This window comes from Spermophilus citellus, assembly GCF_964194105.1.
Source record: "Spermophilus citellus genome assembly, chromosome: 4".
NCBI lineage: Eukaryota > Metazoa > Chordata > Mammalia > Rodentia > Sciuridae > Spermophilus > Spermophilus citellus.
Window position 1 is genome coordinate 7337553 of NC_138185.1, and position 21330 is coordinate 7358882.

General features: G+C 45.9%; 1 protein-coding gene across 11 annotated transcripts in view; it reads left to right on the forward strand.

The window, feature by feature from the left end:
* LOC308647978 (uncharacterized protein) overlaps positions 1 to 21330 on the forward strand; it is a 35403-nt gene that overhangs the window by 6211 nt on the left and 7862 nt on the right. For 4 of the 11 annotated variants that reach the window (XM_081292605.1, XM_081292600.1, XM_081292603.1 and 1 more), the window contains 5 exons: positions 1546 to 1652; positions 1938 to 2052; positions 6064 to 6171; positions 8170 to 8231; positions 19685 to 19826. In XM_081292605.1, coding sequence (XP_081148731.1) covers positions 1546 to 1652; positions 1938 to 2052; positions 6064 to 6171; positions 8170 to 8231; positions 19685 to 19826 — 534 coding nt within the window. Of the gene's footprint in view, positions 1 to 1545; positions 1653 to 1937; positions 2053 to 6063; positions 6172 to 8169; positions 8282 to 10894; positions 11003 to 19684; positions 19827 to 21330 lie in introns of those variants that run through there. The other 7 variants (XM_081292604.1, XM_081292608.1, XM_081292607.1 and 4 more) reach the window with 7 other exon arrangements.

A 21330-nucleotide genomic window follows, 5' to 3' on the forward strand; every position in this document is an offset into this window, starting at 1 on the left:
CCACCCTTTTTCTTTATTCCATACACTTTTTCTTTCTTTGAGAACACCTGGCCAGGTGTGATGGCATGTGCCTTATAGTCCTGCCTACTTGGGAGGCAGTGGCAGGATTGATTGCTGATGTGCAGGAGTTCAAAGCCTGCCTGGGCAACATAGCAAAACCCTGTTTCAAAAAGCAAATGGTGCTGGGCATGATGATGCACATGTGTAATCCCAGTGACTCTGGACGCTGAGGCAGTTTAAAGCCAGCCTCAGTAATTTAGTGTCTGAGCAACTCAGTTAGATCCTGTCTCTAAATAAAATACACAATAGGACTAGGGATATGGCTCAGTGGTTGAGTTAAATCCCTGGTACCAAAAAAAGAAAAAGCAAAACACAATCTGGGTACAGTGGTTCACACCTATAATCCTAGCAGCTCAGGAGTCTGAAGCCTGAGGATCGAAAGTTCAAGGCCAGCCTCAGCAACTTAGTGAGACCCCGTCTCAAAAAAGGGGCTGGAGATATGGCTCGGTGGTAAAGCACCTCTGGGTTCAATCCCTAGTACGTACGTACATACATACATAACATAAACAAATAAATGTAGTACATAGGGTAGGGGATGTCGCTCAGTGGTAGAGCACTATCCTGGCATGCACAGGCCCTGGGTTAGATTTCTAGTACTTCCAAAAAAGAAAGAGCCAAAAACAGCGCTGGGGAAGCCAGGTACTGTGGTGCACACCTATAATCCCAGCTACTTGGGAGATTGAGATAGGAGGATTGTAGGTTCAAGGTCAACCTGGGCAACTTAATGAGACCCTGTCTCAAAAAATTAAGAACTCTTAATTCTTAATTAAGAATGTAATTCCAGGGCTGGGTTTGTGGCTCAGTGGTAGAGTGTTTGCCTAGCACGTGTGGGGCCCTGGGTTCTATCCCCAGCACTACATATAAGTAAATAAAATAAAGGTATTGTGTCCAACTACAACTAAATAATAAATATTTTAAAAAAAGAATGTTATTCTGGGGGGCTGGGGAAGATAGCTCAGTGGTAAAGCACTTGCCTTCCGTGCATGAGGGTCTGGGTTTAATCCCCATCACCACATAATAAAAAAGTAAATGCAAGGATGTAATTCTATAGCTCAGTGGCAGAGTACCTCTGGGTTCAGTTCCTGTTATATTTCCCCACTGCCCTGCAATCTGTGATGAAGCACTTTTTGGACTTTTTTTTCCTCTTTCCATCTTATAACCTACATTGAGTATAGAAAACTTTTTTAAAAAACATCACTTGATTTGGAGCATGTCTATAAGGTCTTTGTATATCATGAGTAAAGCAAACCTCTAGAAGAATTCTTTTAGAATAGAAGCAGATGTCATGGTTTTGTCAAGTGGAAAACATCAGCCTTTTTATTAATGGTTCTACAGTCACTGTTCTACCCCATCAGTATAGTCAGGAGTGTAGTGAGGTTGTTTGCCAGGGTGATGTAAGTCCAGTTTTCATCTTGCCCTTGCTTTGGGACCATATTTGCCTGATATAAGGTGCTAACTTGTGGATTCTGATTCTTCCTATTCAAGTTCTTCCTATCTAAGATCCGAGCCCACGTGGCTACCTGTTCCAAATACCAGAACTACATCATGGAAGGTGTGAAGGCCACTACTAAGGACGCATCCCTTCAGCCAAGGTTAGTAACTCAGTCACCCCCTTAGCTGGAGTTCATTTTCTGCTACCAAGTTGTTGGGTACTTTATGCTCTAGGGTTTGAAATTGATTCAGGTTTGTTGTTCGGGGGTACTCTGACGTTCACTTCAAATGTTAGCTGTGCCATTATTTTCTAAACACTTGACCTGATTTGGAAGTGATAATCAGAATCCTTCTCACACAGTTAGTGAACTCTGTTCCTTTTTGATTGAAGTTGTGTGGAAAGGTGTTTACAGAGAGATTTTTTTCTTCTGCCTTTCATCTTTCAGGAATGTCCCAAATCGTTACACCTTTCCTTGTCCTTACTGTCCCGAGAAGAACTTTGATCAGGAAGGACTTGTGGAGCACTGCAAATTATCCCACAGCACGGATACCAAATCTGTGGTAAGACTTTTTTATTTGAATGAGGGAATAAGTCAAACTTACAAGAAAATTATAGGATTTGTGAACTTCTATGTACCCTTCACTTAGATTTCCAAATTAATATTTTACCATAACATTTGGGCATAAGTTATAGATACTATGACTCTTAGACCCTTAAATACTTCAGCATATATCCAAAGAATAAGAACATTTTTTTTTTTTTTACAAAATTACACTTTTTGTAATTGTATTTAGGAAACTTAACATGGATACAATCGAATATCTGTGGAATCCATGTTTAAATTTTAATAGTTGTGATCTTCATCATGATTTCCCCCTTTCCCCCTAAGAGGATGCGGGAATGGTATGGAAGTGCTGTGTATTTTGGGTGCTGTCTTTGGGTCCTTTTTATTGATGGACCTTTATTTTATTTATTTAAATGCAGTTGGGTTGGGGTTGTGGCTCAGTGGCACAGCACTTGCCTTGCACGTGGGAGGCACTGGGTTTGATCCTTAGCACCACATAAAAATGAAAAAACAAAGATATTATGTCCATGTATAACAAAAAAATAAATAAATGCGGTGCTGTGGGTCGAACCCAGTGCCTCTCATGTGCTAGGCAAGTGCTCTACGCCCAAGCTCCAACTCAGGCCCAGATTTGAGTAGTTTTGTGTAGTTGCTGTCCCCTCTAAATGGGATGGGCTAATGCAGCACCTGCTTCACTCATTTGCCTTACTAGTCTGTCCCCAAGAGCACTTGTGTTTGCAAATTTGTACCTTGGCTCTCTCCTTCCCTCCTGTGTTGAGGAAAGGCTCCTTTCTACATCTTGCTCTTCTCTCTCCTTTTTCCCCATACCAGGGATTGAACTTGGGGTGCTTAATCACTGAGCCATGTCTCTAGCCCTTTTGATTTTTTATTTTGAGACAGGGTCTCATACCTTGCTGAGGCTGTCTTTGAACTTCCGTTACTCCTGCCTCAGCCTCCTAAGTTGCTGGGATAACAGGTGGGCACCTGTCCATCTCACTCTTCTTAACTGTATTCTCTGGTCTAGGTAAAGGACCCAGACTAGGACTTGGCACATTGCCTTTCTTGTCTAATTGATGGGAAGAATATCCGATCCTGTTTGCTTTCTCTAATAGCATTAAGTTTCTTTGCCCTCCAAATTGTAGCTTTTCAGTGCTGCTCTGTCCTCTGCAGAGTCCAGCTTCTACTTCTACCATCCTGCTGACATCATGTTCTCTGTGTCCCAGCTAGTCTTATTAAAAGTCCTTGTTTTCCATCATCACTGAAATTTTAAGAATTTGTTTCTTTGTAGATAGCTTTTTTTTTTTTTGGTACTGGGGGTTGAACTCAGGCACTCAATCATTGAGCCACATCCTCTGCCCTATTTTGTATTTTAGAGACAGAGTTTCACTGAGTTGCTTAGTGCCTCCCCATTGCTGAGGCTGGCTTTGAATTCTCGATCCTTCTGAGCTGCTGGGATTACTTGGCTGATAGCTTATTATATGAAAAGTGGACTATAAAAAAACTCTCTCCAGGGCTGGGGATGTGGCTCAAGCGGTAGCGCGCTCGCCTGGCATGCGTGCGGCCCGGGTTCGATCCTCAGCACCATATACCAACAAAGATGTTGTGTCCGCCGAGAACTAAAAAATAAATATTAAAAATTCTCTCTCTCTCTCTCTCTCTCTCTCCCCCCTCCCTCCCTCTCTCTCCCTCCTCTCTCTCTCTCTTTAAAAAAAAAAAAAAAAAAAAAAAACTCTCTCCAGGGCTGGGAATGTAGCTCAATAGTAGGGCACTTGCTAGCATGTGTGAGGCCCTGGGTTAAATCCAAAACCCCACCACCTCAAAAAAATGGGAGCTTCTTTCCAACCCTTCCCCTAAGTATGTTTCCCCATAGCATCAGTTGGCATCAGTCTGTCTTTTATTTATTTTATGTATGTGTGTGAAACTGGGGATTGAACCCAGAGCCCTCTATCACTGAGCTACTCTCCAGACCTTTTTATATTATTTTGAGACAGGTTCTTGCTCAGTTGCCCAAGCTGACCTCAAACTTGCAATCCTCCTGCCTCAACCTCCTGAGTAGCTGGGATTACAAGTGTGCACCACGACACCTGGCTTCTCAGTCTTTATGGGTTTTTTGGTTTGTTTTTTGTTTTGGTACCAGGAATTCAACCCAGAGCCACACCCCCAGTCCTTTTATATATATATATATTTTTTTTTTTTTTTTTCCCCTTAGTTGTAGATGGACACAATATCTTTATTTATTTTTTATTAATTTTTTGAGGATGGAACCCAGTGCCTCATGCGTGCAAGGTAAGTGCTCTACCACTGAGCTACAGCCCCAGCCCCCCCAGTCCTTTTTTTGTATTTTATTTAGAGACAGGATCTCACTGTGTTGCTCAGAGCCTGAGTTCCTGAGGCTGGCTTTGAATTCTCAATCCTGCCTCAGCCTTCCTAGCCATTAGGGATTACAGGTGTGCACCACTTTCTTTATGGTTTTGTAGTTTTTTCTGCATTCAGATTTGGTAACTATGCTATACCATGGTGACAAATCAACTTTTCAGGACATAAGACAATCACAAATAATTTATTATTCTCACCCCAAAATAGTCATTTTTCCAATATTTATATTTTTTACATAGACGATTACTAAAATTTCAATGAGCATATGTCAGTCTGGATGGGTCATAACGTCTGTTATTTTGCTTTTCTTATGATTCCAAAATGATAGTCTAGTATGTCTTCTTTGGCTGCACTAGATGAGAGGAGAGAAGTGTTCTAAGCTGGTCCAGTAGCACATGTCTGTAATTCCAATGGTTTAGGAGGCTGAGACAGCAGGATTGAAAGTTCAAGGCCAGACTGGGTTAAGACTTAGCCAGATAAAAAGCTCAGTGGTAGAGTGTTCCTGGGTTCAATTTCGAGTACCAAAAAAAAGTAAATTATTGTCATAAATTCTAACATCTTTGTGTGTTTATTTTTTGCTTAACTGTATATCTGTTGGTTGGTTGGTTTTTGAGTGCTGGGGATGGAACCCAGGCCATTGAGCATGCTAGGCACGCGCTCTACTATAGACCTCTATCCCTAGCCCTGTTGGTGCATGTTTATAAGATACAGTCTTGGAGGTGAATTAAGTTGGGCAATGGATAACTGCACTCATAATTTTGATAGCCCCTGTTTTCTGGTATGACAGCCTGATTTGCTTCCCCTCTCTCCTCCTTCCTTCCCCTTTGGCACCCTGAAGTTCCTCTGGTGGTTTTGTTTCTGTTGAGACCTTTTATCCTTCAGCTTCTGGCCTCTGTCTTAGTTCCTCTCCCTCTACAGCTGCTTAGCTCTCAAGCTCTCAGCCCTTCACTTTGGAAGCCATCTTCTCTTCAGTCTCTAGGCTGTGTTCTAGCTCCACAGCTGCTTGCTGCCTATTCCACTTGTTGCTCTGTTATCCAAAATTCATCTCTTGCCAGTCCCCTCTATCCCTGTGTGCCTTGCAGTTGGCTAGGGTTACATCGCTAAGCTGAAGCATGATACCATCCTCCATCCTGAATTCTCCATCATGTGATGCTGCCACCCGCTAGCTTCTCTGTCTGCCTCTCCATGGACCTCTAGTCTTCAAAGCTCAAATCAGCCTGTTGGATCGCTTTCTAGTGTGATCCCAGTCATCTGAGCATTTACTTTGTTCCTGGGCCATAATTCATCTGATTATTTACTTGGTTGTCCTTGGGTTTTTTCGATCAGCTTGTGTGCTGGGTTGTAAGGCCATATTCCAACCCCCACAGGACTGGCCCCTTTTTGACTACAGTAGCCTTTCAGAAGGGATGATACTATGACTTAAGTGACCACCCACACCCACGTGTCATTTGATTGAAGCAGGAGACAGATTTGAAGTGTTCTGGGATTCTGGTGTGCACAGGAAGGAGGACTAGGTGTTCCACACTAGGTGTCAGGAAAACCATCCTGGAGGAGAGATAGCCAGCAGGTTGCAGAGGGCTGGAGTCCATTCAGAAGTCAGGTGCCTGAGATCTTGCTTCTTTGTTGAAAGGTCTGTCCAATATGTGCCTCAATGCCCTGGGGAGACCCCAACTACCGAAGCGCCAACTTCATAGAACACATCCAACGCCGGCACCAGTTTTCCTATGACACTTTTGTGGTGAGTCGTATTTCTCCCCTAGGGGACAGCAGAACTTCTCACTGTCTCTGAGAAGAGGAAGGGGGGCCTGTTATCTAGCCTTGTCTCTATGCAACAGCTCCCAGGTCCTTGCATGGCAGCTGTGCAGTGTCTTCTCCTGGCAGCCAAGTGATCGGAGTGCTGTTGAGATGATCTTGACAGTTACTAGAACGATACAGTGAAGCTTGCTCCTGCCCTGCCCCCATTTTGCCCCACTTTTTTCTAGGGTTGGGGGGACTGGATATTGTACCCAGTGTGGGGGGGTGGTTCTCTACCACTGAGCCACATTCCTGGTCCTTTTTATTTTTTTGAGACAGGGTCTCTCTCTGTTGCTTAGGGCTTTGCTAAATTGCTGAGGCTGGCTTTGATCTTTGAAGATCCTCCTGCCTCAGCCTCCCTAGCCACTGGGATTACAGGTGTTCACCATCATGCTTGGCCCTCCAGCTTTCTTTTTGTAGGTATAATTTCTGCCTGTTACACAACTTAGTTTGGGAACCTGAGGCTCAGATGCCCCTGAGGACCAGGCAAAGAATAGAAATGGTCCTCAAAAGAATTTGTAAGCTGATAGGGCATGACTCATGGTATGCTGCCATCTAGCGCAGCTGATTGTTGTTGTGGGAGTGCAGGCCCAGGACTCGGTATGGCTCAGTGATAGATCACTTGCCCAGCATGCACTGGGCCTGGGATTTGAAGCAATGTTGCAGTGTCAAGTTAGGATTTTAGAGTAGTGTTTACTCTTTGTGTGTTTTTGGGGATTGAACCCAGGGGTGCTCTACCACTGAGCTACATCCCCAGCTTTTTTTATTTTAAGAAAAGGCCTCATTAAATTCCCAAGGCTATCCTATAATTTCTGATCCTATTGACTCAGCCTCCTCTTTCCTAGGTTGTCAAAAAGAATATTGATTCTCGGGGCTGGGGATGTGGCTCAGTGGTAGACTGTTTAACTAGCATGTGTGAGGCCCTGTATCTGGTCCCCAGCACTGCAAAAAACATAGATTTATTCTTGCCAGGCAAGGAGGTACACAACTGTAATCTCAGCAACTCAGAGACTGAGGCAGAGGATCGAAAGTTAAAGGGCAGCCTTGGCAATTTAGTGAGACCCTGTCTCAAATTTTTAAAGAAGCCAGCTCAGTGGTAGAGCACCCAGGGATCAATGTGGGGGGACACACAGGGCATGGTGGTACCTATCTGTAATCCCAGATGCTGGGGAGTCGGAGGCAGGAAGATGACAAGTTCAAGGCCAGCCTCAGCAGCTTAGCCAGACCCTGTATCAAAATTAAAAATAAAAAGTGTTAGGGTTCAATTCCTGGTATCAAAAAAAAAGTATTGTGTCTGACAATGTCTAAAACTCCAGACTTGGGCTGGGGATGTGGCTCAAGTGGTAGCGTGCTCTCCTGGCATGCGTGCGGCCCGGGTTCGATCCTCAGCACCACATACAAAGACATTGTGTCCGCTGAAAACTAAAATATTAAAAAAAAAAAAAAAAAAAAGATTAAAAAAATAAATAAATAAAACTCCAGACTTCAGGATAAGTTTCCTTTTCATTAGTGCTGTAATGATGGATACAGTTCCTAAAAGTGCCCGAGTAGATAATTTTGCCTCATTAAAGAAGAGTCATTTTACTGTATTTCTGCTGTACCTTATGGCCCTCAGAAACCCCTGTCCTTCCTTGGCACTGAGGTCCGTGCTTACTAATGACTCTTCAGTCTGCATATGTCTGCGTGTGTCTGCCTTCTGGATCCATGAGCTAAACTGAGCGTGCTGACTATTGTCAGTGGCAGGCTCTGTGTGCTGCCCAGGCCTCCCAGTCTCCAGTGGAGGAGGCAGCACAGACTGAGAGATGAAGTAATTTGTCCATTTAATGCAGATGATGGGCTGAGGTCCCTGGCAGCTCTCACTAGACCCTATTGCTGGGGTGTTCTCCTGCTGAAGGTCTGTGCAGCTGTGGACAGTTGGTGAGTGTGTGTTTCTTGCCCTCAGGATTACGATGTTGATGAAGAGGACATGATGAATCAGGTGTTGCAGCGCTCCATCATCGACCAGTGAGCAGAGTCCTTGCTTTCCGTCTCATGTTCTAGAGCTTCCATTACATGTTAAGTGTGAAACCTTTGACTCCTACACCTTTACTGTACAACAGACCTGGAAATGAGCCATGGCATTGGGACAGGGTCACTTCTGATGGGGGGGAACGGGTCCCCAGGTCAGAGCCCTCTTTTCCTTTGGGCTCTCGCCAAAGCTATCTTCCCCACTGTTAACCTTGTTTTGTCACCTGGTCTAGTCGCATTGGTCCTCAGTTAATTCCTAGAGCTTCTGCTGCCTCTTCTGGAAGAAAATCCAGCTTCTTCACCTCCATGTGTTCTTGTTTCACACTGTTCCTTCCATCCAGTATTCATCTCTCAGATCCTTTGAGCCAGCCAGGACCTTTTCTGGGTCACAAATAGCACAATGAAACAAGCGTCTCCTTTCCTTGCCCTGAGGTTTATGAGCTGTAGCCACAGTGCAGCCGACCAGGGCTGACACTCCTCAGTGGTGGAGCTGCCTGTCCATGGGGTGGGCAGTGGCTGCTAGAAGCTGAAGTTTGTACCCTGGGAAACATTTCAGGAAACCTCTTGGGGTGAACATTCTGGGTTTTGCATGATTTGATGCTGGAAATTTTATTAGTGATATTTTGCTACACTCCTGCAAACCCTTAGAATTAACTGGTTCAGTCTTAAATGCCTGCATGGTGCCTTTTTAGGATAAGGTATAACCATATATTTTTAGTGGAGGTGTTTCTAGGTTAGGAAAGTTAAACAGCATTTTTCCATAAGTGGGGAAGGGAGTCAGCTAAGAGAGCAGGAGGGCCATAGCTTTTTGGTTTTCAAGCTAACAAAGTATTTTCAGATGACTGGGTCACATTTACCTTTCTCTTTGAGGGCTTGTGTACATTCTTGTCCTGAAGCATGAAAAGGAGATAAAATGATTAAAAGGAAAAAGGTGTGGGGGATCTGGTGGCTACTAGTTCTTTTATCTTTTACTTGGTAACTTAGATTAAACTGAGCATTATTTTACTGTCACAAATGGTTTCTTTATGACACTTGTTTCACCATCCAAATTGCTGTTTTAAAACCCTGGCTTTCAACTCCGAGAGGGGCTGTGGTGCACCCTGTTGTCTCTTACAAGACACACTGACTGCAAGGCACAGCATGCCCTCTGACGAGCAGTTAATAAAAGCTGTGTACTGGGAACGTGGTTCAGTAGCTGTTCAAGAAGCTTGAAGCTGAGCATGTTTCATGAATATTAGTTCCAAACTAAGAGCTGCCAGCTAATATATAGGAGCAGAATCTCTGATGGACCAAAAGGCTTATGGATTTGGTTCATTCTTTTGTGTCACACACCTCCAGTTTGAATATGGCAGTTTTTTCCTGGTCAGTGGCCAAGGTTGCAAATGGCTTTGGGCCTGTACCCTACTGCTGTGAGCTCTTCCCACCCACTATAAGAGCTAACTGCAGTTGCCTAATAACCAGCAAAGACGGGCCATTTGGGGCCATGTAGTTTTTTTCTGATTTGTTATTACTTGGGAGGACATACATGTTAAGGTCAGCTTCTTTACTGTAACTTCTGGGAAAAGTTCACTCAGACCTCCCTGAATTGAGATTGTCTCGGTAGAAACTTGGAGGGAAGTTTGATAAACCCTTCATTGGAGGGGATTGAGAAGAGCACGGACATCTCACTGGTGGAACCAAGAAACTAATTTCCTTGTATTAAGTGCACTTCATGTATTTCTAATAAGATGACTTTCCAGAAAGTGAAATTTGTTATGTTCTGGCTTTTAAAAGGTGAAATATAAATAAATTTCATAATTTATCCAGCTGGTGAGCTGTAGTGCCTGTTTTCATTGAATACCATTGGCTGAAGTCTGGACCTGGGGACCTCCAAATGGTTTCTATTCTGGGGGAATTTTCTGTCCCTGAGTCCATCCTGGTTTCCAGTTATAGGTCTGACACTTCCCAGCTGGGCTTCACAGGGGTCTGCCAGTCCTCTTTTTTAAAATGGATACAGCACCCACTTCTCAGAGTTAAGAGGCTCCAGCGAGGCAAGAGATGACATTTTCGCATAGAGGAGGCTTTAGACACAGCTTTCACTATGTGTGGTGGAGCAGTAGTGCAGGTGTTCAAGGGCAGCCTTCTGCAAGCTGACATTTCAGGTCCTGGGTGCTTCTAAGTGCTGCACTCTGCCACCAACAGACGTCTAGCCAGTGCTGCTTCCAGAACAGGGGGCTAATGATATTTGCTTCTAAAGGATATTAGAATTCAGAGAGCAGAGTGTGTGGAACCCTGGCCATAGTGCTGCTCTGTGGTACTCTGCTGCTGTGCTGCCTCCTGTTTCCCCATCCTGGTCCCAGAGACTCTTAAATTTATTTATTTATTCATTCGTGTATGTATTTTGTGGTGCTGGGAATTGAACCCAGAGTCTCATGCCACATCCCTAGCCCCAGGACTTTAACATGCCCATGCTACCCTGGAGGCTAAGGTAGGAGATTCACAAGTTTGAGGCCAGCCAAAGGGTGTGTGTACTCAGTGATAGAGCAAGAGCACTTGCCTGGCATGTGAGTCCCTGGGTCCAATCCCCAACACTGCAAATAATGATGATAATATGGCCCAAACTGCCCAGCGTCCCCACTCCACCCTGACTTCTCCCTCTTGTGTTTCATTCCATCTTGCAGTGGACTGCAGCAGTAAGCTATCCAAGACACCTGGAGTCCTTTCATGCCCTGCACCCATGCAGGCCACCTTTACCTAAGCATCAGTCCAGTCTGGGACTGTGGTTACAGGTCAGGAAGTTGGGATCTGGGCTTTCATTTCCTTGAGGTCTTTTATATGCTAGCAATAAAAGCACTTACCATTACCAGCATAGGTCAAGAAAGTGACATTTGCACTGAGACCAGAATGAAATGAGGCACTGCAGCAGAGGAGGCCCAGGAGCCATGGCAGAGTGGGGAGAAGAGTAAGTTGGGGTGTGGGAGACAGATGGCAGAGTCCACTGCCCAGACTTGGCTTTTCTCCCAGTGAGATAGGAGTATTGGGGGATCCTAAGTGACCTAGGCCCCTGGCTGCATTTGGAGCAGGGACCAGGAGTAGCTGCTGCAAGAATCAGCAGATGATGGTGGCTGGATCCATGTGGTGGTGGTGGTGAAATCTGGGTTAGGTATTGAAGGCAGTGTGAAAGCAAGAGGGGAGCATGGGTCAGTGGAGGTATCTCTATTGAGCTGGAAGAAGACTGCAGGAGGAGAGCTGGGGAGACAAGTTTATGAGCTGGGCTTTGTCTAGGCCTGAGATTCCAAGTTCTAGTGTTATGCATAGGTACAGAAAGTGCCAGTCCTCAGGTACCTTCAGGAAATGGAGTAGGATGTACCTCAAATGCTGTTAAGTAACAGTGAGTACCTGATGATGTCGGTTAATCTGATGTCCACAATGCATGGGGGCTGGGGTTGTGGTAGAGCACTTGACTGGCACGTGTGAGGCATTTGTTCAGTCTACACCACATAAAAATAAATAGATGTGTCCATCTGTAACTAAAAGATATCTTTTTAAAATGCCTGTGGATTGAACTTCCTTGAAATGTCTTAGTAAATTTGTACATTTATTTTAAATAAATACATTAAACATACTTGAATATTATTTATATATAAATATATATATCCAAAAATAAGTACATATTTGAATATTGTCATCTGCAATGATAAAAGTGCTTACAGTTAGCGGGGCACGGTGGCACACACCTGTAATCCCAGCTACTCGGGAGGCTGAGGCAAGAGGATTGCGAGATCAAAGCCAGCCTCAGCAAGGGCGAAGTGCTAAGCAAGTCACTGAGAGCCTGTCTCTAAATAAAATACAAAGTAGGGCTGGGGACGTGACTCAGTGGTCGAGTGCCCCTGAGTTCAATTCCCGGTACCAAAAAAAAAAGTGCTTACATTCAATTTGGCCAAAAATAAAAGATTTTTTCGTAGTGGAAAACTGACCAGTTTCTTGTATTCAGGAACACATAGCATGTACTTACGAACCAGCCCTGAGCTGGACACTGTGGGGTCACACGTCATTCAGATTTAATTGCAGACTGGTAAGTCTTCATGGTAGAGGATCAGTAAATGGGAGCTATTTAGTAAACAATAAGTCGCTTCCTATTTCATGAAGAAACTAGAAACCATGATCCAGAGGAGTATCTGGACCTTTCCTCCTTTCTCCATGGTGCCTTTCCCTCTCCCCATCACCTCAGTGTCCTGCTGCTGCTTTTCCCAGATGCACAGTAAGAGTGAGGAAGTCACGCCCGCCCCTGCCTGCAGCCCAGCGTCCCACCGCTCACAGCGCGTCTGACCGTCCTCATGCTTCGTCTCTTCCTGCTTTGTCTCCCAGTCTTGCTCCTCTGCACAAGACTGTGCCTGACTGCACCTTGGCCTTCCATACTTAACTCTGAGTAGACTGAATAAATATTCCTAGAATCGAAATGGAACTACATGGGGACATTTTCCATTTTCTTTCCATGGTAATTGCTCCGTCCAGAATGAGAGCCAGACAGTGGTAAGGAGAGCCTGAAGGGGGCAGCATCTCTCTGAGGAAGTAAGTCCTCAAATAAAACCAGAACTTGGAAGACAGAGGAAGCCAGACTCCTGGACAGGCTAAGGTGGCTGCCCACCCAGGTTCTCCATAAAGTCCCTGCCCCCCACCCCCGTACTGGGGCTTGAACTTGGGTACTCTACCACTGAGCTACATCCCCAGCCTTTTTTATCTTCTTTTTGGAGATAGTCTGAGATGCCCAGGCTGTCCTTGAGTTTATGATCCTCCTGCCTGAGCCTCCCGAGTCACTGGCATTACAGGTGTGCCTCACTGTGCCCCACTCCCCTCCTGCCTTTTTTTTTTTTTAATATATATATTTTTTTAAGTTATAGATGGACACAGTACCTTTATTTTTATGTGGTGCTAGGGATCGAACCCAGGGTCTTGCACGTCTAGCGCTCTACTGCTGAGCCACAGCCCTCCCCTCCTGCCTTTATTCCTCTCCTGTTATCTCCTGGCCTTCCACTGTGCCTGCTGCCTACCCCATGAGGCTCAGCTGGGTGCCAGGAATAGAGGAGTGAGGGTGATGCTCATCCTCTTCATCCCTGGTTCCTGACAATTTTGTTTAATCCTTCTCTGGCTCCTGAAAGGTGATCCAAACTCGGCATTCAAGTTATATCAGAAAAGCTGGTCTCAATCTCAGCCAGCCCTGCAGGAGGGATGCTGACTGCATTCCTGTTGCTTGGCCAAGGGGGCAGAGACCAGAGAGGGAAGGAGTCCTGGAGCCAGAAAGTGAATGACTTCTAGTACAGTCCTGAGCTTAGACCTGCAGCCTCCAGCACAGACTGCATGGGGTCTCCTGTCCCAGTATCTGCATTCAGTAGGTGTGACCTGACAAATTATTCTAATCTCTTTGTTCTTGGGTTCTCATCTGTAAAATGAGACTTTACAAAAATGTCTTTCTCGTAGTATTATAGGGACCCAGTAGAATAATCCATGGAAAGCACTAGAACAGAGCCTGACACAGAATCAGGGTGTGACAAATGTGAGCTACTGGGTGGGAGTGTATGGTGGAGTGCTTGCCTAGCATTCCTGGGCCTGGATTCCATTTCTAGTACCACTAAATAAATAGAGATGAGCAACCAATGTCACCATTGTTTGTCTCATCCCTTCCTGAGACCTCTCAATGCTTGGTCCCACCCAAGAAGGCAAGTTGTGGCTGGGCAAGGTGGCACACACCTATAATCCCATTAACTGGAGGCTGAGGCAGGAGGATTGCAAGTTCAAGGCCAGCTTCAGCAATTCAGTGAGGCCCTAAACAACTTAGCAAAACCCTATCTCAAAGATAAAAAATAAAGGGCCGGGGCTGTAGCTTAGTGGCAGAGCACTGGCCTAGCATGTGTGAGCTGATGGCATGTTCTCCAGCACTTCTGTGGTTCCTGGCAGGGAAACATACCTGGTGTCTCAAGGAGACGTCAGGCAAGTACAAATCGAGAGTGTCAGTCTGCAAAACAGCCGGAACTCCTCCAAGATATCAGGCTCTGTGAGGACTAGAGAGGTGTGACAGAAGGGCCCTGGATTCTGGGTTGGAAAGGATGTTATGGGGGCTGGGGCTAAGGTCCAGTGGCCGATGGCTTGCCTGGCACGTGGGAAGCCCTGGGTTCCATCCTCAGCACCACATAAAATTAAATAAAAGACATTGTGTCCATCTATAATTAAAAAGTATTAAAAATAGGATGTTATTGGGACAATTGATTGTGGACGATGGTATTATATGTATCAATACTGGGTTTCCTGACTTTGATAATTTTACCAGTTATGTAGAGAATGACCTTGTTCTTGGCAGATTTGTAGGGTATAAGTATACCTACATGGGTAAAGGGTCCTGACATCTCTAGTCAACCCAGATGTTTCCAAAAATAGCATATGTAAATAAATATACTTACACGGGGAGTTAGGGCATGACAGAGCAAATAAGCACAGTGTTAAGAATTACAATGCGTGGCCTGGGGTTGTGGCTCAGCGGTAGAGCACTCACCTTGCACGTGCAAGACCCTGGGTTTGATCCACAGCACCACATACAAAAATGAACAAGTGAAATAAAGGTGTTGTGTCCAACTACAACTAAAAAATATTTTTTTAAAAGAATTACAATGCAAAAATTATAATGCAACTTTTTTTTCAACACTGGGGGTGGACCCCAGGGGCGCTACATCCCCAGCCCTTTTTATTTTTTATTTTGAGACAGGGCCTCTCTAAGTTACCTAGGCTGGCCACCAACTTGCAGTTCTCCTATCCCGGCCTCCAGAGTAGCTGTGGTTACGGGTGTGTGCCACTATGCCCAGTCTGCGATGCAACTTAAAAAATAATAACAGGGAAAGAAAAACACAAGCAAAAGTGATCCGCTCCTCTCCACCTAACAGACAGCCTTCAAGACCCCCTCAGCGGAGGCTGTGGTGGCGCACACCTGTGATCCCAGCTATGCAGGAGGCTGAGGCAGGAAGAAGGCAAGTTCACCGCCAGCCTAGGCAATCTACCAAGGGGGACGAAGTGCTTGCCTAGCGTGTGCGAGGCCCTGAGTTCCATGCCAGTACCAAAAAGCAAACAACAAAAACCATTATAGTCGATATTACTCCGGGTCACCATATTTTTTGGTTGAACTTAAAGTGGTTGATACTTTAGCTCCCATCTGTAGCCCCCGACTTTCACTCTGTCACCTGCCAGCATTATTTTAGCCTGATGCTTCCTTGTAAGGATGGAGCACACTTAATTTTTCAGTGGGCATTTAGGTCATTTCCAGTTTGACGCGTGATAGACCACGTGTGAACACCTCTGCAGACACCGCACATCTTTGCCAGCTTGACTGGCTATTTTGTAAGTAGAGCTGCTGGGTCAAAAAGAGGAAGGGTGAGAGACAGAGACTGGGAGAGTCTGGGGAGATAGAAAGACAGAGGGACACACCTAAGGAAGGACAGTGAGAAAGAGAGAGAGATGGAGACAGAGGAAACAGCAAGGTGGGAAGGTGGGGAAGGGAGGGTGCTGCTCTCCCGGAGACGAAGGGGCCTGGGGTTGCCAACTGCATCCCTCAGGAATGCAGGCAGGACCAAGCAAGTTTTAGGAACACACCCTACAGATAAATTGTAGATGAGGTCAGAGCTCAAGGGTTTTCTGGGAGTATTGTTCTGAAAAGCAAAAGATGAGAAACAAGCTAACTGCCCATCAACTGGGGACTGGTTTTAGATTGTGCTCTAAATGCTGATAGGAATCAATTTCCAAGCAAGGCCACCAGATTTAGCAAAGAAACCTGGAGGCCCAGTTAAATTTAAATTTCAGAGAGCTGTGTATGTTCTGTGCAGTCTTATGCTAAAAACCTTTGTTGTTTATCTGAAATTAGATTTTACTGGGCATCTTATTTTATCTGCAACACTATCTCAAGATAAGTGAGAAAAGCCAGTTGAAGTCAGGAGAGGGGCTGCTCTTGGGAGGTGTGCACGTGCCTGTCTGCCTGCCTGCCGGGAGGGCTGCTGAGGTGACCCTCACCTGGTAGGTGTATACCTCTGAGGCAAAGGGGCTTCTCTGGGCTCAGGACTGTAGTGGTTGGACTAGGCTGTACCTGGGATCCGTGCTCTGCCATCATTTGTACACATGTGGTAAGTGCTAATATATTTTTTAAAAAATGTGAAAAACATGGGCTGGCGCTCAGTGGTAGAGCACTTGCCTAGCGTGTGTGAGGTTCTGGGTTTGATCCCCAGCCCCACATGGAAAAAAAAAGTGAAAAAGAGACCACAATTTTCCATTTGAATATTTCTAATTTTTTTCAGTTGAAAGGAATTGGACCCAGGAGTGCTGGACCACTGAGCTATCTCCCCAGTTGAGACAATGTCTTGCTAAAACTGGCCTCCAATTTGCAATCCTGCTTCAGCCTCCCTAGTGGCTGGGATTAGAGGTGTGCGCCACCATCCCTGGCTTTTGTTGGCTTTTTTTGTGTTCACTGAGGCTTAAACCGGGGGCCTTGTGCGTCCTAAGCATGTGCCTCCATCTCCAGCATCCCCTCCTTGGCATTATGCTCATCCTCTGTGGTTCAGAGCTCTCTAGAAGTGAGCAAGGCGGCCATCCATGACAGAGGGGAGGAGGCCCAACGGGTACTTTTAGCCTCCTGCCAGGCAGGCAGAGGAACAGCTCTACCAACCCTGGCTGAAGCTGGAAGCAAGTGGTCTGAGAGGCCGAGGCACACACAGCAACCCGCCACCATGCAGCTGCCAGGGGACCACCTGGGGACCACCTGGGAAGGTGTGCTCTACCTGAGTGAGATTCCAAGGGTTGCTCAGCCTGAGCTCAGCCGGCCCCTCCCAGGTGTGAGCAGGGTGGCAGGTGTATCTTGCAGGTGCAGAGAGCCCGGCTTTTGGCTTTGTGCTCCGCCCACCCACACACATCCACCCTCCAGGCCCTGGGGAACTTCCGCTTTCCAAGGTGACCCCCAAGCTTTCTCCTTTTTTTTTTTTTTGAACAAATATATTTGAAAATTCCTAATTTTTGTTCAGTCAAAGGGATTAGACCCAGGGTTTTTTTTTTTTTTCCTAGATGGATATAATACCTTTTTACTTATTTTTATGTGATGCTGAGGATCGAACCCAGTGCCTCACACTTGCCAGGGGAGCGCTCCACCACTGAGCCCCAGCCCAGCCCCCTTTCTCCTCCTTTTTGACAAATGGGCAATATGGCCACCTGGTGCTACATTAACTGGTCCTTATGCGGTCCACTCTGGGATGCTGTGGGGACACCTGTGCAAATGAACCTCACACATTTCAAGTCCTCTGCAAATGGAAGGAGAATGGCTCCCCTGTCTTCCTGAGAGCCAGCTCTGGGCCACGCCCAAGACTTGAATCCTGACCCAGAAACTTCCCTGGGAGTTTGATTTACTGGGCAAGGCCCAAGGCTGACTGTGTTTTCAGACAAATGAGAGACCCTGGGTGAGGCTTTGTGGTTTAAATCAGGGATGAAGGGCCAGTGGAGCCCTGACACACAGGAACTTTCCCTGGGCGATATCTTCCTTCCAGTCCCGATTAACTCGCCAAGTCTGGATTGATCCCTTCACTGATTAATGATCTAATCAACAGAGACCAGCTCACCTGATAGACAAAGAGCTTTTAGAAATGAGAAGTTCATCAACTTGGTGATCAAAAGGACTTGAAAAGTGGTTCAAAACACAGAGAAACTGAAACGGATTCAGAGTATGTAAAAAAGATGGCGCCTGCCAGGCAGCTCTCGAGGCTGAAACTGGAAGTTCAAAGCCAGCCCCAGCAAGAGCCAGGCGCCAAGCAACTCAGGGAGACCCTGTCTCTCAATAAAATACAAAATAGGGCTGGGGACGTGGCTCAGTGGTTGAGTGCCCCTGAGTTCAGTCCCTGGTGCCTCCCCGCAAAACACTGCTCACATGAAATGCAAATCTCCGCTAGAAGACCCAGGTTCCCTTCTCAGAGGGGCAAAGATAAAAAAAAAAAAAAATTAGACAGCTAGGCATGGTGGCACAGGCCTGTAATCCCAGCAAATTGGGAGGACGAGGGCCCGGATGACGTCTCAGTCCAGCCTCAGCAAATTAGTGGGCCCTAAGCAGTTTAGTGAGATCCTGTCTCAAAATAAAAAGGACTCTAGTTCAGAGGTAAAGCATCCCTGGGTTCAATCCCTAGTACAAAAAAAAAAAAAAAAAAAAAAAAAAAAAGACAATAGTCTCTGTCAGCTATTTTGAAAAGGAGCCCTCAATTCCTGCTTGAAATATAATTTAGTCTAACCTTTTTGGAGGACATTTACACCTGGAGTGCAAAAATATGTGTATAAGTCATTTATTGAAAATTCCATATTATTTGTAGTAGCAAAAGAAAATTGTAATCTAACCTAAATGTCCATCACGAGCCCTTTTGTTGGATAGTTGTGTGGTTCTGGCATAATCCATGCTCTAAAAAGGGCGCAGCTCCCATGCTTGTGATACCAGCCATTCAGGAGTCTGAGGCAGGAGGATCAGCAAGTTCAAAGCCAGCCTCTGCAACTTAGTGAAGCCCAAAGCAATTTAGTGAGACCCTGACTCAAAATAAAAAATAAAAATGTCGGGGCTGGGGATGTGGCTCAAGCGGTAGCGCGCTCGCCTGGCGTGCGTGCGGCCGGGGTTCGATCCTCAGCGCCACGTACAAAGATGTTGTGTCCGCCGATAACTAAATAAATAAATATTTTAAAAAAAAATGTCTACAGATGTAGCTCAGTGGTTAAGTGTCCCTGGGTTCAATCTACAGTACCAAAATAAAATTAAAAGGGCTATGGATGTAACTCAATGGTAAAGCCTCCTGGGTTCAATCCTTGGTACCCCACCTCAAAAAAAAAAAAAAAAAAAGACACTGGGAAAAATAGTACTGAACACTTTTCTTTGGTTGTTGATTGTAAGTCACATTTTCAGTTTTGCTTTTCATGGTGGATTGGCATCTGTAGAAAATGCAGATGTCGCAGGTGTGGTGGCCCAAGCCCAGCAGCTCCGGAGGCTGAGGTAGGAGGATAGCAAGTTCAAAGCCAGCCTCAATGGGCTGGGGTTATCGCTCAGTGGCGGAGTGCTTGCCTAGCATGTGCGAGGCACTGGGTCCGAGCCTCAGCGCCACGTATAAATAAATAAAGGTATTGTGTCCCTCTACAACGAAAAATTTAAAACAACAACAACAACAAAGCCAGCCTCAAACTTAGCGAGGCCATAAGCAATTTGGCGAGACCCTATCTCAAAAAATAAAAAGGCCTGGGGTGTGGCTTGATGGTTAAGTGCCCCTGGGTTTAATCCCTGGTAGGAAAGAAGGAAAGAAAAGGAGGGAGAGGGAAAGAAAATGCAGATGTCTGTTCAGATTTATCTTCCTTCCAGAGCCTTGTCACATAAAATAGTCCGGGACCCCTCTCCAAAACAACGGATTGATTTTTCACCCCCATGAAAGGTCCCCGGGAGGCGCTTCGGCCAGCAGAGGACGCCGGAGGTCCGCGACCAGGACAGTGGGGCAGACCTGGGGCAGGAGCAACTCGGCGAGACCCTCTCCCAAAATAAAGGGCTGGGCATGTGGCTCAGGGCCTCAATTCCTGGTAAATAAACAAATAAAGAAAGAAAAATAAAAACAAAAAAAGTCACTTCGGCTTCCCCTGCAAGAAGGGCCACGCCCTCGCCCTCACGCAGACCCCGGGAGGGCGGGGCTCACGGGGTTGAGTCCCTCGGACCTGCGCTGAGCCCAGGAGGGTGGTGCTCCACCTCCTGACCCGCCCGGTCCCCACGCCCTCCCTCCCCAGCGCAGGTGCTGGAACCCTTGGGGGAAAATGGAAAACGAGGCAGTGGGTGCCTGGAGCTTGTGGGGGCCCGTGGCTGGTTTACCCTTCCCCAAATCCTCACGTGATGGGAGCCACTTTGTGACCCAGCTAGGAAAAGGTGGGGTTGGAAATCATTCAACAAACACCTGATTGAGGCTCCGCTACCTGCTACCTGCTTTGAAGATAACAGAATAGGATAATTGGGTAGAAACTGGGTGCTGAGGTGGGGTGGGGTCTGGCTTTATACTCTCTGGAGGAGGTGACTTAGTAACTAACTCTCCTCCCGCTCTTCTCTCCCTCCCTCCCTTCTTTCTTTTCTTCTTTCGAGGTTTTGGAACTCAAACCCAGGGCCTCGCACATATTGTGTGTGTGTGCTCATGTGTCTTTATATCATTCACACCCAACGGGGTTGGATTATCTGTGTACAGTTTAAAGATTAATAACAGGCTAGGGATGTGGCTCAGTGATAAAGCACCTGCCTCCTATGTCCAGTCCCCTGGGTTCAGTCTCCAGAACTTCCAAAAAGAAAGAGAGAGACACTAATAATAAAGATGCTTCCCTGATTGGAAAACAGAACATCACCAGAATTCTAAACCTCCTGTGCAACCTCTTTTTAGCTCCTCCTTTCCCAGCCTAACCCCATTTAGAATTTTGTATTAAACATTTCCTAGTTTGCTTTTTTAGTTTGAGACAGAGTTGCTTAGGGCCTTGTTAAATTTCTGAGGCTAGCTTTGAACTAGCGTTCTTCCTGCCTCAGCCTCCAGATCTCTACTTTTCTTTATAGTTTTACTGCCTTGTATGTGTGGATCCCTAAATAATACTGGGGTGAGTGTGCCCGCATTTGGCCCACATGTGAATCCAGCCATCTGTGGTGCATTGGTTTCTAACTTCTTTTGCTCAACATTGTGTTTGAGATTCATCTCTGTTGTCGCATGGAGTTGTAGTTCATGTGTGATTCATCTTTATGGGTAGAACTCTTTTGTAGGATTGCATTACAATTTTTTATACACATATTTTTAGATGTTGATGGACCTTTATTATTTATTATAGGTGGTGCTGAGACTCAAATCCAGTGCCTCACACAGGCTAGGCAAGCGCTCCACCACTGAGCCACAAACCCAGCCCCTTCCAGTTTTCTTAATCCACTCTTCTGTTGATAAACATTTGGGTGGTATCCATTTCTTTTCTTTTAAAATAGGACCAAGGGTACAATGACCCTTCTCTTGTTTGGTCTGGTTTGGGGCTGGGCAGCAGTTCTTAACTTTGGCTGCTCTTTAGAAGAATC